The 16,869-nt window shown below is 38.6% G+C and overlaps 2 protein-coding genes and 1 non-coding gene across 3 annotated transcripts; 1 reads left to right on the forward strand and 2 right to left on the reverse strand.

The window, feature by feature from the left end:
- The first annotated feature begins 341 nt into the window (after window positions 1-341).
- LOC112048322 (uncharacterized) lies at window positions 342-6,216 on the forward strand. The gene is made up of 6 exons (XM_024085811.2): window positions 342-640; window positions 1,509-1,636; window positions 2,472-2,643; window positions 3,348-3,458; window positions 5,212-5,346; window positions 5,992-6,216. Exons 3-6 carry the CDS (start codon window positions 2,539-2,541, stop codon window positions 6,214-6,216), a joined length of 576 nt encoding a protein of 191 aa, XP_023941579.2. The 5' UTR covers window positions 342-640; window positions 1,509-1,636; window positions 2,472-2,538.
- An 801-nt stretch (window positions 6,217-7,017) lies between these two features.
- On the reverse strand, window positions 7,018-14,188 carry LOC112052895 (venom peptide isomerase heavy chain-like). Its single transcript, XM_052885142.1, has 7 exons — window positions 14,018-14,188; window positions 13,647-13,792; window positions 11,504-11,666; window positions 10,538-10,654; window positions 8,831-8,956; window positions 7,197-7,471; window positions 7,018-7,042 (listed from the first exon to the last, which is right to left on the reverse strand). The coding sequence occupies exons 1-7, from the start codon at window positions 14,171-14,173 to the stop codon at window positions 7,018-7,020; spliced, it is 1,008 nt and encodes a 335-aa protein (XP_052741102.1). The 5' UTR covers window positions 14,174-14,188.
- On the reverse strand, window positions 12,397-12,515 carry LOC128198701 (5S ribosomal RNA). Its single transcript, XR_008251403.1, has one exon. It is a non-coding gene; the product is annotated as a 5S ribosomal RNA (ribosomal RNA).
- Window positions 14,189-16,869: the final 2,681 nt, after the last annotated feature.

Below are 16,869 nucleotides of genomic sequence, written 5' to 3' on the forward strand. Positions count from 1 at the left end.
AGGTGGAGTTGTATCCCGCCCACAGATCGAAGAGCCGATTGACTTTAAGGATAGTAATTAAGGGATAGCAAGCAGCCAAAGACTGTGGTATTTGGAAGTTCCTAAACGAAGATTGTGTCGAGCAGATAACGTCCATAGCAGGGGCGTAGCTACCATCGTATCTGCCGTATCGATGATACCGGGACTACAGGGGCCCCTTATGCGAGAATGTAAAAAAAAATGTAATCTACAGGACTACAAGGGCCCCTTACGTGAGAAAGTAAAAGTAAAAATGATATCCACAATCTCACTTAATCAAGTGCTTCCCGCAAAATAACATATAAAAGATGCCTATCCGTAGAGTATCCTTCAGAAGGACAAAAGTATAACATCACTGTTATATTTATTTTAAACAAGCATTTTTGCTTCTTTTGCGAGAAATGTTTAACGTTCGTTTGGGCCCTCAAATACTTTTGAATCAGGGTTAACTAAGGCACGATACGCCTTTCTTAGGTCTATCTTAGGTAACAGTAGTCGTTTACTTCAAGTGAATACATATAAAAATGTATATAAATTACTCTAATTATTACAGCGTCCTGTAGTCCTAGTGAAACAGATATTTCGAAACGGTGAAGTGATACTTGGAGAGCTGAAACATCATGTAAGTCTTGACTTTACTGTTACTCTATATTTTCTACATTAAAATGAAATAGTTGTTGCTCTCATATAGTAAAACTTACACTCTTTTAATAAATATACTAAACCAAACGTCATACTCCAATTACTCGTACAGACCTATTTTTATATTGAGCGGCCAACTCAGTGTAAGTTTTACTATTTATGTTTTTACTATTTATGTTGGTCAATATTCACGAGTATATTATTTCCTTCGAACTATGTGCCCCGCCCATTGCCACTTCAGCTTCGCAACTCGTTGAGCTATGTCGGTGACTTTGGTTCTTCTGCGTATCTCCTCATTTCTGATTCGATCACGCAGAGATACTCCTAACATAGCTCGTTCCATCGCCCGCTGTGTGACTCTGAGCCTTCTTATGAGGCCCATAGTTAGCATAGTTCGAAGAGCCGATGGACGTTGGGGTCCCAAAGTGCTGGAATGGCGACCCCGCACTAGTAAGCGCAGTGTTGGCCGACCCCCAACCAGGTGGACTGACGACATCAAGCGAGTCACAGGGATTCGCTGGATGCAGGTGGCTCAGTATCGTGATGTTTGGAAGTCCTTACAAAAGGCCTATGTCCTGCAGTGGACGTCCATCGGCTGATATGATGATGATGATGATGATGATGATGATGATGATATTATTTCCAATGTACATACCTACGCGTATGTAATATTTATGACTACTTTGCCTCCTCAATATTTGTCTGTACTTTAAAAAATTCTATAAAATTGATCATTTAATTAGTAGATATACTTAGCTACTTATGTATATACCTATTTTTGTGCTTTAGATCTGTAGATTTGTTGGTTGCATTTTTGTGGATTGAATTAACAAATAAATGGATTTCAGGTATTTGTTTTCAAATTACTTACGAGTAAAAAGGGAAACAACGTCTACCGAGCGTTTTGCGCCGGGAGCATCATAACGCAGGAGAGGGTACTTACTTCGACACACTGTTACCTTACTAACAGAAAAAGGTTAGTATCTTCCCCCCAAATATTTCTATTTGTCTTTTCTATTTAAATCGCTGAATTTTGATGAATTTATAATTCATGAATGGTTTTATATTCTCTTGGAGAATATAAAACCATTCATTCAAATTCTCTTTTAATAATACAGAATACTTACCTTTTGTCGCGAACGGGTTGAAATAGGCATTAAAGTTTGTAGAAAAGTCCTTGATTTTTCTAGTTATATTTATGAAAATTGGTGCAATAATCATGATGTGATGTTTGAAAAAATTTGTAAAGCCGAGCGATTAAAAACGTAAGAATTTTGAAAATATCACTTCTATGAGACGAATATCTTAGCAATCCATGGATTCAACGTGCGGGTGCCGGGTCCATCGCGTGGCAGAGAGACAGACTCCGAGCAAAGTCCAGGACTTGTGACCAGTGGATGTAGGGTTAAAGAATTCCTTGACAATTGATTAACACTCCCCTCCTCCGCTCGTGTTGTTCTCCCTGCCTAGCCAAATTTGGTAAGATCCTAGAGCAGCTTTGGATACCCTTTCTAATATAGAACTAGCTGCAGTTCTAGAGAGGCCAAGATTTTTAAGCAAGTTATATAGATATTTTGTTGGTATTCCTCTCGCACCTACTTCTACGGCTTAACGACATAGACATTTTTAGTAAGTTCATTTGTTAGGTCATAATATTTAAATATTCAAATTCTGTAATTGTTAACTGGTTTTACTTGTATTTGGACTATCGTCGACATCGAGGGATGAAAGCGTATATGCTTTAAACTCTGATTTATTTTGATTTTTATATTCAAGTTTATTTTGAAAAAAATTATTTTGAATATTTTCAGGCGACGCCACAACTTTGACAACCTTAGGGTAGTGGCGGGCATTTTGCACGTCCACACTGTACAGCCGATGTTGACAATGCCTCTGCTAGATGACATCGAACAGTGGCGCCTGATTGCCCATCTCTACTCGCAACGACTGTTTCGGTTTCCTGCTTATGATTTGGGAATAATAGTAAGAGTATTCGTTTATCAACCCATATTCGGCTCACTGCTGACCTCGAATCTCCTCTCAGAATGAGAGGGATTAGGCCAATAGTCCACCACGCTGGCCCAATGCGGATTGGCAGACTTCACACACGCAGAGAATTAAGAAAATTCTCTGGTACGCAGGTTTCTTCACGATGTTTTCCTTCACCGTTTGAGACACGTGATATTTAATTTCATGCCCAGGACCGGATTCGAACGCACATCCGCCGGAATCGGAGGCAGAGGTCATATCCACTGGGCTATCACGGCTCTATAGTGAGAGTATACTCTATTTTAACGGCCTAGTATAAGACCGGCCCTCCTAGGCCTGCTTGTTGGAGAGGGCTTAGCCGGTCCTCCTAGGCTTACTTGTTGGAGAGGCCATATTATGAAGCTTAAACTTTGGATGATAATTTTTGATTCTGTAACGATCACTAACAGATGTTAATGATAAATTCAAATTCAAAATTCATTTATTTTGAGTTGGGTTAATTCACAAGCAATTTTGAAACGCCAGGTCATATAAGGTGATGAGGTTAATGACTTATCTTTCTTGATATTCTCATTGCTTTAATCAATAGGTGGTATGTTTTGTGTTTTAAATTATTTTCAACAAAATAAAACTAATGAATACAAAATAATAAAAGTTAGTCGGGTTATTTTATATTTTACTTTTTATCGACTTTCCAGAAAGTAAACAGGCCATGGGTTTTCAACAACTTTGTCAACAAAATACCATACGCTACATTGGATCAAGATTTTGATGGAGTATGTGTTGGTACTGCAGTTAAAACCACAAAGGTAAAAAATCTACTAGGTATATAAAAATAAGTCGGTTTTTTCATTCCTGACGCTATAACTCCAGAACGCACGAACCGATTTCCACGGTTTTGCATTCGTTGGAAAGGTCTCGGGCTCCGTGAGGTTTATAGCAAAGAAAATTCAGGAAAATTTCAACGTAGGGTAGGGGTAGGGTAGGGTAGGGGTAGGGTAGAGTTAGTTGAAAGTTTACATCAAGTTTCACGCGGACGAAGTCGCTGGCGTCCGCTAGTATCCTATAAATAAGTAATTTTAAAATCAAATAAAAGCAAAATGCTCAAAAGCATCACGAAATCTCGAAAACCGGTGGACATATAAAGTTGAATTTTGGCAGAGACGTATAGTTATTAGGAACGATAGGATTTAGGGAGAACCAGATTAAGGAAGTCTAAGTTAAGGGCGGACGAAGTCGCGGGCTTATTTATTTATTTACTTATTTATACTTTATTTGTACACCACAACATAATAAAAACAAATAACAAAAAAGAAAAAAGTATAGCACAGAAGTAGGATACAAAAGGCGGCCTTATCGCTACATAGAGATTTCTTCCAGGCAACCTTGGAAGTTGGAACTTGGGCTTCCGCTAGTAGAAAATATAAAATTCAAAAATTATTTATTTTAATAGGCTTAGTTTACAAACACTTTTGAAACGCCAAGTTATGTCGTAATTTAATGGTGGTAATTAAAGTCGAAAACTTAAAATTAACGTTACGAGGGTTCCAAAGCGCCTTGGTCCGTATAATTCGTTAAATATCTTACATAACAATGTTTGTATAAGGAGGTTTTTGTGACAGAGCTCGTTCGGGGAAGTTTTTTATACGCCAGCCACTCATGATCAACTTTATCGTCATGTCTGCAGTCCGCATAGGGATGTGGGCAATGAATAAAATATCAAAACCAAATCTAGTCAACTTGAACGTGAGGCCTTTTTTGAATTTCTTATAATTTAGGTAGGTACTAAGATGCTTTTTATAGACATATTTTTTATAATATTTTATTTGTATATTTCCTTATTCCCTATAAGCGCCAATCTAGGTCAATGATACTTTTTATAAAATGTCGATGTTAGAGTATCTAGTGCTGAACGTACGAGATTTTTTTTCAAAAAAGAGTATTTTTTAAATACACATTTAAAAAATACTCTTTTTTGAAAAAAAAATCAAAAATAAACATTCCCGTTTCCCTACAATTAGTTGGAAAAGACTGTGCTAGGAGTGAGTACGGTAATAGTCCAGCGGGGCGGGGATCGAACCACCACCCCTCGGTGATGAGTCCGGCCTCTTTACCACTAAGCTATTAAGGATTAATATCTTGAGTTTCAGTGATCCATTTATCCTCTATCCCGTGTTATATACTTCTCTGAGACTCTGGATAACATTTCCCCCGTTATAAAAGAAGGTAACCAGATGTCATGTTTCCCCCGTTATAAAAGAAGGTAATGATATGATCATCATCATCATCATATTAGCCAATGGACATCCACTGCAGGACATAGGCCTTTTGTAGGGACTTCCAAACATCACGATACTGAGCCACCTGCATCCAGCGAAGCCCTGCGACTCGCTTGATGTCGTCAGTCCACCTGGTGGGGGGTCGACCAACACTGCGCTTACAAGTGCGGGGTCGCCATTCCAGCACTTTGAGACCCCAACGTCCATCGGCTCTATTTTTTTTTTCGTTTTTTTTTTCAATCAAAATCAGATGTATTCAAATGTATTATCTAAATATTCGCAGAGTTGGTCGCGAGACAGATATCTGTACGCAGCCAATTTCCAACTGACCAGCAGACTCGACTGTGAGCACCAGTTGTTGAGGAGTTGTACCAATTACTATTGCACGGACTATGACGTGTCGATGTCTTCGTCTAGAGTAAGTGTTCATTTACACGCTTAGACCATTTAAACAACTGGACCTGCCTCGCTAACCGTTACCCCTCAGGTAAAGATCAAAAATCTATGATCTAGCGCGTTTATAAAAACTGTTGCTATATAATCGAAGTTTCATTGTTGTAATCGTGTTCGTCGTGTAAAGAGCTCCCTAAAAATGCCGGTTTGTGTTGTTAAATGGCATAAAAAACTTGTAGTTTAGTAAAAAATGGAGTAACGTTTCATGTGAAAGTATTTAAACCTTAATTTTATCAAATTTGTAATAAAAACCATTTATAAAAAGAATCGATTCCTTTGACGAAACAGCCAAACATCGATGAGTAATCGAATATTCTGTGTATTTAATCTGTGGATAGTCTAAGCAATGTGTTTGTTAATCTGTGTAAAAATTACGCGTGTGTGTACTGCGAGTCAAATTCCAAATCCGCAATTCCGCAGTCGACTGCAGTCACGAGCTGCTGCTCGTGTAACTGAGTGCTAACTGAGTGTGGTAGAGATTACTTATAGTAATAAGTCCGCATTTGCATGCTAAGTTTATATTATCATTTTTAATGTTTCTATATATAATTGTATTTTTGTATGCAATAAAGTATTTCTTCTTCTTCTTATTCTTCTACTATTACTGCAGGAGATAGAAGGTGGAGGCCTGATCTGTCACGACACCGGTGATCCTGCAGAAGACAAAGAGCTAGGAATACTAGTCGGAGTGTCATCGCTCATAAACATCAACCTTCCTTCTTTGCACAACCGCGTCGGTCCGTTCCATGATTGGATAACAGGTGATTGCTACGAAGCAAAACTTAATCTTCACTTGCTGATGATTTGTGCAGCTGGTCTTATACTATATCTTTAAATACAACAGTGGATAATTGATTGACATTTTGTGTATTAAGTGCTTTATTTTTATCGTTATTTACTACAGACGTAGGGCCTACTTCTTCTCAAGATAGCAGACACCCTTATACTCGTAGCACAAAATACATACGTACACGTATTATAGCAAAATCTGTGTTATTATAGATAGCTACTACCCAATAATGACACAGTGAAATAAATAATTTATATTTACTCATGTTCAAATATATTTGAAGGCAAAGTCACTCAGCGGGCGATGGAGCGAGCTATGCTTGGAGTTTCTCTGCGTGATCGAATGGAATGGAAATGGAAAGGAATGAGCGAGTCGTGAAGCTGAAGTGGCAATGGGCAGGCCACACAGTTTGAAGAGCCGATGGACGTTAGGGTCCCACTCCCAAGGTACTGGAATGGCGACCCCAACTAGTAAGCGCAGTGTTGGTCGACCCCCCACCAGGTGGACTGACGATATTAAGCGAGTCGCAGGGATTCGCTGGATGCAGGTAGCTCAGTATCGTGATGTTTGGAAGTCCCCAGAAAAGGCCTATGTCCAGCAGTGACGTCTATCGGTTTATAAGGTAAGGTAGGTTAAAATATATAGTAGAACGAAAACAAATAAAAATAAGCCAGTCATGTTTCATTTCAATATAGGCTGGGGCTTCATAAAGGCTTAAACAGTTTGACTGCTAAGTGTTTGTATCCTTGAACCCTAAAAAAACCTTACAAAGCCGCCAGTAGTCCAAACTCCTTAATTGACAAACTTCCAGTCTTCAAATGAGGTAGATATGACTGTCTTTTTTGTTCATAGCGAATCTATATACTTAAACCTATAAAAATCAATGCCACTTTTCGTTGTAATTTTATAACTCAAGAGCCTATACATACCAAATTTTTTGGTATGGATAGGTGGACTAATTTTTTTGGTTTGGTCTTGGGTAGGGGTAGGGTAGGGTAGGGATAGGAAAGAAGTGAAGAAAGCACAGCTTAACCGGGTCCGCTAGTATACCTACTCGTATAATAAAACTAAATGAAAATATCAAAATGTTTGTATTAATTGACACGATTAATAGGCATAGTCTAATGTCAAGCTGTTTTGTACACTTATTCCTCTCGATGTATGGATAGAATGATGAGACTCTGGTGAAGAACGAACCGGCCCCCTCTCGGTGTCCGCTGACGATACCCACTTGGACCCCTTTGTTGCCTTCGTTGGGGTCGCCAGTGCCAGTGCATACGAGAGGTCCGCCAGAATCGCCCTAAAATTAATTCTGTATTGCATCTGAATGACCAATTCTTGACATCTTTTTCAGCCTATTCTAATGGTATTTTCTAATTGGACCTGCCCCTGTACTTTGGCTGGTGGGAGGCTTCTGCCGTGGCTAGTTACCACCCTACCGGCAAAGACGTACCGCTAAGCGATTTAGCATTCCGGCACGATGTCGTGTAGAAACCGAAAGGAGTGTGGATTTTCATCCTCCTAACAAGTTAGCCCGCTTCCATCTTAGACTGCATCATCACTTACCATCAGGTGAGATTGTAGTCAAGGGCTAACTTGTCAAGAATAAAAAAAAAAGTTAAGCGGCATGTCGATTCTCTTTCTACGATCGCTATATGTATAATGACAGATTTTGATCACGTGACCTGTCGATAGCAAATGTCATTCCCATACATTTTTCTAGTTATCGAAGCTTTAGCGATTGTAGAAAGAGAAACGACGAGCCACTTGGCTACAGGGGCAGGGTTTATAGGAGAGTGGAAATGAAGCTTAACTCATCTCTCTGCCATAACGCAGTTTGGTGGGATTATGGTGATGTCTAATATTTGAAATTAGTAATGATCACGACTTTTCGACACGTCATTGACCGAGACCCTGCGATGGATCGAGATGATTTATAGTTCTCCGAATTAAGGGATTATAACATCACCAACGTCCCAACGATCCCAAGATTTTTATGGAACAAATAAATATTCAATACCCGGATAGTAGGGCTATTCTGTAACTGTGATTTTACATTCGAATTCACCTTTATCTCTCTTTGTCTAACGAGATAATAAATGAATGAATTCAAAACTTTGGAGAAATAAAAAAAACATCGTTACAAAATACTACTACTGACGTCGGTCTGAAGCCACATAGTGTAAAACTACTAGAAAAACGAGGTAGTTCCCACCTTTATAGGAGAGGAGATTTCGAGTGTATACTCGAATCCTGGCTCGGTTTGGCGGTATAAGGTTCGTTCTATCTTGTTAATAATAATCCGAGATACGAGTTTTTTTTTATTAGAGGTTCTTACGTTGGTCAAGGATTCTATGATGCCGTTCTTTATTTTATAATCGCCAAAACTAAAAGTTCGTCAGTTCATGCTCCACAAAGAGTACTTCGTCAGACACCTTTATCTAAAGTTTGTATCTTTCTTCTGTCTTTCTTTCTTGCCTTATTTATAAATAAAACTAATAATTATTTCACCGCGGCTAGTTGCGCGAAGAAGGGCTGCTTTTTTTGCGCAAAGGATCAGCCTGACTGTCCAGCGCGGAAATGCAGCTAGTATTCAGTATTCTTGCCACGTGGGCATGATTTGTATAAGTATTAGGATAAGTTAGTGAAAAATCCTCACCCTCTCAACATCTGTCACAGCACTGGAGGTGCAAACAAAACGTCGCATATTCTTCATGTGCACGAAATTGCATCTCCTCGCTGGTATGAGTTGTAGATTCGCTAGATTGAGTTTGTCAGATGTTTCCTAAAACAAAACAATACAATTTATAGGTCACTAATTTTATTTAATAATCATTGTTTATGTGGCTTTTGAATTAAATTTTTAGGGCTTCCGCACACGGGCCACCGGCCACAACCACAAAACGCCGCAACCGGCATATTTCCTGTAGTTTTCATACATTTTATATGGACTCGCCGCACTCGGTTGACGCCGGTGGCCACCACACGCTATAATCGTCGCTGCTCTCTTCTTGTGGCCCCTCAGACCAATTATTGTATAGACCTGCCTTGGTAGACATTACTTTTCTCACAAAGTATATGATCAACGATCTAATCCGGTTGTAAAAACTGTCTCTATATAATAGATTAAGAGAATAGCTGTAATCGTGTTCGTCGGTTAATGAGCTCCGTAAAAATACCTTTTTGTGTAATTGAATGGTGTAAAAAACGGGCACAAACTTCTAGTTTAGTATAAGATATATACCAAATTTAAGCTCGTTTTCCTCAGAAAATGACAGACAATTTTGTTCGTAACTATGAGTGCGATACGCCGCAGCACGCCACTCGCGCGATTATAATACTGCATGTATGGGTTAAAAAAGTAGCAGCCACCGACCACAAGTGTCGACCACCGGTCACAAGTGGCTGTCGCACGGCACAGCTACTTTTGTGGCCCCTTCTTGCTTCTTGTAGCGGCGTTTGTGGCTGTCGCGTGTGGCTTGTGTGCGGCGACACTTAGAACACCAAATTGAAGGTTCACACTGAGAAAAAATTCCTGGACCAACATACTTAAAATTTTGATCCAGAAAGCTAGCCAGCACCATGTTATAATGATATACAAGCTCCATAACATGGTGCTGTTTCTATACGGTACAACAAGCTGTACCATAATCATTAATAAGTATACGGCATCTATTTTACGTATGCTGCACCAGTAGTAAGTAGTAATTTGCAAGCTCTTTACGTAAGTAGCACAAGCAAGGAATATCTTTGGAAATATCACAGTTTGAAAATAATTCCGGAACAAAATAATGCTCAAATAAATAACACGCGCATTAGTATTGAAGTGCGCTCGCCAATCGCGGGCGAACTCTGCATTACAGTGCGGGTAATATCATCATCATTATCAACCCATATTCGGCTCACTGCTGAGCTCGAGTCTCCTCTCTGAATGAGAGGGGTTAGGCCAATAGTCCACCACGCTGGCCCAATGCGGATTGGCAGACTTCACACACGCAGAGAATTAAGAAAATTCTCTGGTATGCAGGTTTCCTCACGATGTTTTCCTTCACCGTTTGAGACACGTGATATTTAATTTCTTAAAATGCACACAATTGAAAAGTTGGAGGTGCATGCCCCGGACAGGATTTGAACCCACACCCTCCAGAATCGGAGGCAGAGGTCATATCCACTGGGCTATCACGGCTCGCTGGCGTATATACTTACCTGGCGTCGGGGACACCGTGATCAAGAAAGCGATTCCCCCAGAACGAGGCCCTTCCATTGCTGGTAATATGCTGGTGTACAATACCACGGGACTCAGACTTCCGCAGACGAAGTCGCGGGCGCCGTGGTATACATTTTTAAGATGTATAAGCAGGTATACCTTGCTAGATATTCTCCCAAAACCAGACACCAGACATTCTCCTTTGTAGTCCAATTTTTTTCGAGCAATCGGAATAGAGTTCACGTAACTATTGTAAACAAACGGTGTCTCGGTCCACTGTAATAAAATAAATAGTAGGTATTTCAATTACATGACAAGGTATTATTAGGTAATTTATAATATTTATTAACAATATTATCCACTTCTATGGCTTATTCAATGAGCCTTTTTCCTCTTTTTTTCCACTTTACCACATTTTTAAGCATAAATCTTAATAATTATTTCTAAATATTATTACAATTATTTGTCATATGTTATTTATATTTTATAACTAGCGGACGCCCGCAACTTCATCCGCGTGGATTTCAGCTTTTCACAAATCCCGCGGGAACCATGGATGTTGTTATACACATATTAAAAACCTTCCTCTTCAATCACACTATCTATTAAAAAAAACCGCATCAAAATCCGTTGCGTACTTTTAAAGCAGGTACAGAGAAAGCGACTTTGTTTTACAATTTGTTGTGAAGAATATTATAATTTTAACAATTTTTTCATTTCGATTTAGCACTTAGGCCCTTCCATTCTGAATCACGATTACTCTGACACGTACAAAATTAGACAGTGAACGTTGATCTTGAAAATATTTAAAAAATCTTGAAAATATTTTATTATTATAAAAAAAATACAAAAACCAATAATAATTATTTACGAACTAAACTAAACAGTCTTCAGAAAATTTAACAAATTACACAGAACACAAAGTTACCTACAGTAGTCTTAAATATTTTAGTTTACATTTATTTATGTATTTTTGATTAAAAGTTACAATATTATTATTACGCAAAACTAAGTGTTACCTATATTATTAGATCTTAGGGGTGCTTTGACACCTACTCTAGGTTAGCCTGTGTCGTAGGTGTCATAAAAAAATATGATAATGATATAGGTAATAATATAATTTACCAGAATAGCTATGTCGTCTTTCGGGAATCTATACGTCAGTGGAAATACAACGTTCTTCAAGGCCCGCCATTGGCCGTGTTGTTCGGAGTCAATCAGACTTCGGTAGCCGTGGTTTTGTAAGTTGCCAGCTACCGCGTACGTTCTTGACAAAGAATCCTTCCTTCTGAAATTGGGATGACAGTTTTTTTTCAATAATTGCGAGTACTTGATTTATGCATTTAAGGTTTTTTTTTTTTACAAGTAAGCCCTTGACTACAATCTAACCTGATGGTAAGTGATGCAATCTAAGATGAAAGCGGGATAACGGAACGCTAAATCGCTCTTTGCCGGTAGGGTGGTAACTAGCCACGGTCGAAGCCTCCCACCAGCCAGACCTGGACCAATTAAGAAAAACTCAATCTGCCCAGCCGGGGATCGAACCCAGGACCTCCGTTTTGTAAATCCACCGAGCATACCACTGCGCCACGGAGGCCGTCAAAAACGTTGCTTATAGGAACCTACCATAAAGGAATCTACATTAATTAACGAACTTTATAGGAAATTACCAAAGAATCTACATTTAACGAAAAATTAAAAAGAAACTATTATTCAGCCGGAACAATAAAACATAGATCAAGTAATCATCGTTTAATACGGGTCTAAGCGATGGCTGATGTGAACGTTAATTCATCTGTGTAAAAACTATACGCGTGTGTATGGTAAACCAACTGTATAGTTGCGTGTAGTGTAAGGACGGACACTAAATAATATATTTATATTTATTGGTGTGAGATATTTTTGATGTGATTGTACCTCGTCCCCGTCAAAAAACGACAGACAATACTGTTGTCTGTTGGTGAATTTGTGTGGGTATGTAGGTATATCAAAAGGTAAAGAACTAAAGAGATACAAAAAGCCAACATCACGCGGTGTTCCCAGGCGGTCACCCATCCAAGTACTGACCGCGCCCGTTGTTGCTTCACTTCGGTGATCGGACGAGAACCGGTGTATTCAACATGGTATGGACGTTGGCGAATGAAATGTTGAAATAAAATACTAGAATGAACATACGCTTCTATATCTTGAATGAGCTAAGAATTATAATATGTTAGCGGACGCCGCTACTTCGTCTGCGTGGAAAACCCAAACCACTACAATCTTTCATAAATGATACGTTTATATCTTCCTCTTGAAATTCTATGCAAGGAAAATCTTTGGGAAAATAACTTACTCACCAATTAGGTCTCAAGTACTGTGTTATGGCGCCATAATTATTATAAGAGGTACAGGACAAATTCTCTATTTGATTCAAATACCTACTAAAAAATATTCACCAGCACGGCTATTCTCTAAGGGTGTTTTGTATAACTCGCAAGTGCGAGTTTTGAATTCACCAGTATCTTTCTTATTCTATATTATCGTGTTAAACAGAGAAAGATAGAGGCGAGTTTGAAAGTCGCACTTGCGAGTTATATAAATATCGTTACAGAATAGCCCTAGCGGGCGGCGAGCTGTCAGCGCAGCGTTGCCGGCTAGCGAGGCGATACCTACAGAGCGGGTCTGTGTCTAAGGCGATAAGTTTTGTGCCTAAGACGTATAGGTACGTTAACAAAGCCGTGTGAATAGGCTACTTGCCTGGTGTACAAAACTAATAAGATTTTTTTGCATAGAGGCAGTTTAGATGCCTAGAAACTCTAATCACATTTTTATTTGTGAAAATAATCTCGCAATTGTAATATTTTTATAAAATAAAATTGTATTTTTATCACGTCTCCGCAAACGCCAATCATAAACTGTAAGGCATCGGTTTGTGATTGGCGCTTGCGGTGACGTGGTATAATCACATCACTGCAAACGCCAATCACGCTGTGATCTCTATGAATGACGTCACTTGCTAATGTGTTGTGTTTCAGCGGAGAAATTTTACGCAGATATTTTTTCATTTATATTAAATTTTTTAATGGTTATTATTGACGGGACAAAATAAAATATAGCTTAGAATACTTCCATAATTTAGTTTAAACACTGTTTACAAAAGAGGCAAATAGCCTATTCAGGCTAAGCAGCTGGCAACTGCTACCGATGCACGTCGCCGACGTCTCGGCGGCAGTTGACTGCAGTCGTCGGTAGCAGTTGCTGCTCGTGTAAATGAACCCTTACTTACGCTGCGCTTCCGCACATCTTCATGCAAGCATTCTGATCTGTGGCGAAGCAGTGAGCTGCCGAAAGCAGCTTGGTAGGACCGATGATCGAGCCTCCGCAGAACGTCACGTATATCCGGGACCTTCTCATCGACTTCTTGAACGCTAGCTGGATATAATTTAAAAAATCATAATCATAATATTATTCTGAGGGGTTTCATAATCTATCCCGAATTTCCAGAAGATTTTTGTGCCGTGACAACGTATACGTATACGTATTGCTCGACATTTTGTCTTTTTCTTATCTCGAGATTATGTCGTTATGCGCATTTTAGGCCTACAGGGATAAGTTGAAGTTGACCCTGGCACTCACAGAGTCTGAAAAGCAACGTACCTGATAAGGTACATCACCGAGTTTAGCTGGCACCCCGTTAACCACGCGAAGGATGTTTTCATTTTTATAGGAAACAGATTTATTGTTTGCGTCCGGAAAAGACGCATTCAAAACATTTATCAAAATAAATATAAAATATAAATTAATAGTAAACATAGAGAAATATTGTGTAATATTAATATATATGTAATATTGACAAAAAATTGTATTGTCTTTGTTAGATTGTGTGACAGAAGTAAGTAAAGTAAATAGAATAGAATAAAATCTACATATTATATCAAAAACACCAGTCATCGATGTATTTATACGTCTGTTTACAGTTACAGAAGAGGATTCGAGTCACCCATTTGTTTACGGAGTTTAAAGAAAGATAAAATACTCAGACGAATTATATTGGAACCTGTCTCGCTACTACCCCTGTCACAATAAAAGATGACGATCTAATGCATTTATAAACCGTTTAAATAGAATCGATGTTTCATTGTTCTAATCATTTTCGACGTGTATACAGCTCCTTAAAAAGGGTGGTTTGTTTAGGATATCAGGATAGCTGGATTTTTAATAAATTTTAATAAAGTTTTTTATTTACAAAACATAAATAAACCCTCCATACACACGCGAACGCGACGTCTTATGTAAGGCGTGCCCCTCTTCACTCGAAAAATTTTAAAAGTTGATGAATGATTTGAAGAATGGATTTAAGGAATTTTCGAAAGGTTTTGAAGATTATACGCCTATTATTATTAAACACGGCGTTGGCGTTCACGGTGCAAACGCTGGCTCATATAATACATATTATTATCAACTAAAGAGCGCGGCAATATAAAAAGTAATGGGACTAAAAAGCGAGTATGACTGTCATACTCGCTTTTTAGTCCCATTAATCAGATTTTATTATATTATTGTCATACTATGACAATAAATAAAGTAATATTAAGTGCCATCTACCGAAATTGTAATGAATTAACAAGAACACAATCTTGAACCTAAAACGCGAAAATCTGATTAATGGTTCAACCATTTATTTGCCAGAAGTACAATTGGTTTGACATAGATGGCTCTTTTTAAATATTTTGTTAGTTTTATATGCCCTCATTAGATGGCGTTGTTAAGTTGTAATTGTTGCTTCTTGTGACAATTTGATGATGGGGATGAATAATGAATATTAGATAAAAATTATATCCCTCACCCTCCAACACGTTTTCGGGCAGCGTGGTGGGTCTAAGCTCCACAACTCCTTTCGTAAAAAGAAAGGGAGGTCTGGCTAACCGTGCCATATCGCATGTGTCGCATTGGTTTACTGCAAATAATCTACTATTAAATGCCAAGAAAAGTAAATGTATTGAGTTTTCATTGCCAAATGTTATAAATATAGATAAGTCTATAATGATCGATGGTGAAACACTGGAAATGGAGAATTCCACAATTTTCCTGGGAGTGACCTTGGATTGTTTGTTCGTTTTCTTATTTGATAAGCTTATTGGTAACAAAAAAAATGCAATAAAATTAATGTAGCTATAATACTTAGACCCTTTTTACACCGGCGAAGATTTTGCCCATTATATTCTACATCAATATGCCATATTATCATCTCCTTAAACTTTTATACGGGGGTATACCTGGGTTCCCGACATTCCCCTTTAGATTAAGATGAGAACAAGAAGAATGAATATGAGGAAGGCGGAGGAATGTTTGTGGTGGCGCACTCTCGAAAAGGTCCAGCTGTAGACTTTTAAGCAACATACATATATAATATATATATTGTTGCACATCACACTAGGTTACAAAAAATAGTAATTCTTTTAAGGGCAATTGCATACGTTTTTATAATGGCATGTCTTTCAATAAGTTCAAAGTTTTTATTAAACGTAAGCTTATAGAAAAGTCATATTATAGTGTCAATGATTACGTAAATGACAAAATTGCTTGGAAATGAAATGTATTACATGACAGGCTACTTATATACCTATTGTAAAATGGTGATAAACTAAAAAGGATAAACCTGGCTGAGTTTGTTGTGGGCTCTTCTCAGACCAAGGCGCGTTTGGAACCCCTTGTAACTTTAATTTTAAGTTTTCGAATAATTATTATCACCATTATCTTAAGTTTAATAATGACCTGACGTTTCGAAAGAGCTTGTAAACTAAGCCTATTTGAAATAAATGAATTTTGTCTTTGACTTTAATACAGGCTAAAGATGAAAAGCAACGAAATGTTTTTATAGCTCAACTAAGGTATCGCAGCTCAAATATTCCGAAGGGCTTCTAAGGTGATTATTTCTCGTAAGTGAACGTCTAACTAATTTCCTTACTTAACTATATCTCAGCCGGTTGATTTCAGACGTTGTGCATTAAACATCAGGTGTATTGCGTCTGCAGCCGACGGAAGCAAGGCGGGGGCCGGAACTCGCTTCATAAATTATAACTTCCTCTAGTTTAGAGTGCGATAGATGTCGGCACACACTACGCGACAATTCTATGGTGTATTTTTGTGACAACGTGGAATAGTTTACAGACGGCCTCCGTGGCGCAGTGGTATGCGCGGTGGATTTACAAAATGGAGGTCCTTGGTTCGATCTCCGGCTGGGACAATTGAGATTTTCTTAATTGGACCAGGTCTGGCTGGTGGGAGGCTTCGGCCGTGGCTTTAACACCCTACTGACTAAGACGGTACCGCCAAGCGATTTAGCGTTCCGGTACGATGTCGTGTAGAAACCGAAAAGGTGTGTGGATTTTCATCCTCCTCCTAACAAGTTAGCCCGCTTCCATCTTAGACTGCATCATCACTTACCATCAGGTGAGATTGTAGTCAAGGGTTAACTTGTAAAAGAATAAAAGAAAAAGAAAACAATA

This window comes from Bicyclus anynana, chromosome 13, assembly GCF_947172395.1.
Source record: "Bicyclus anynana chromosome 13, ilBicAnyn1.1, whole genome shotgun sequence".
In the NCBI taxonomy this organism is placed as follows: Eukaryota; Metazoa; Arthropoda; class Insecta; order Lepidoptera; family Nymphalidae; genus Bicyclus; species Bicyclus anynana.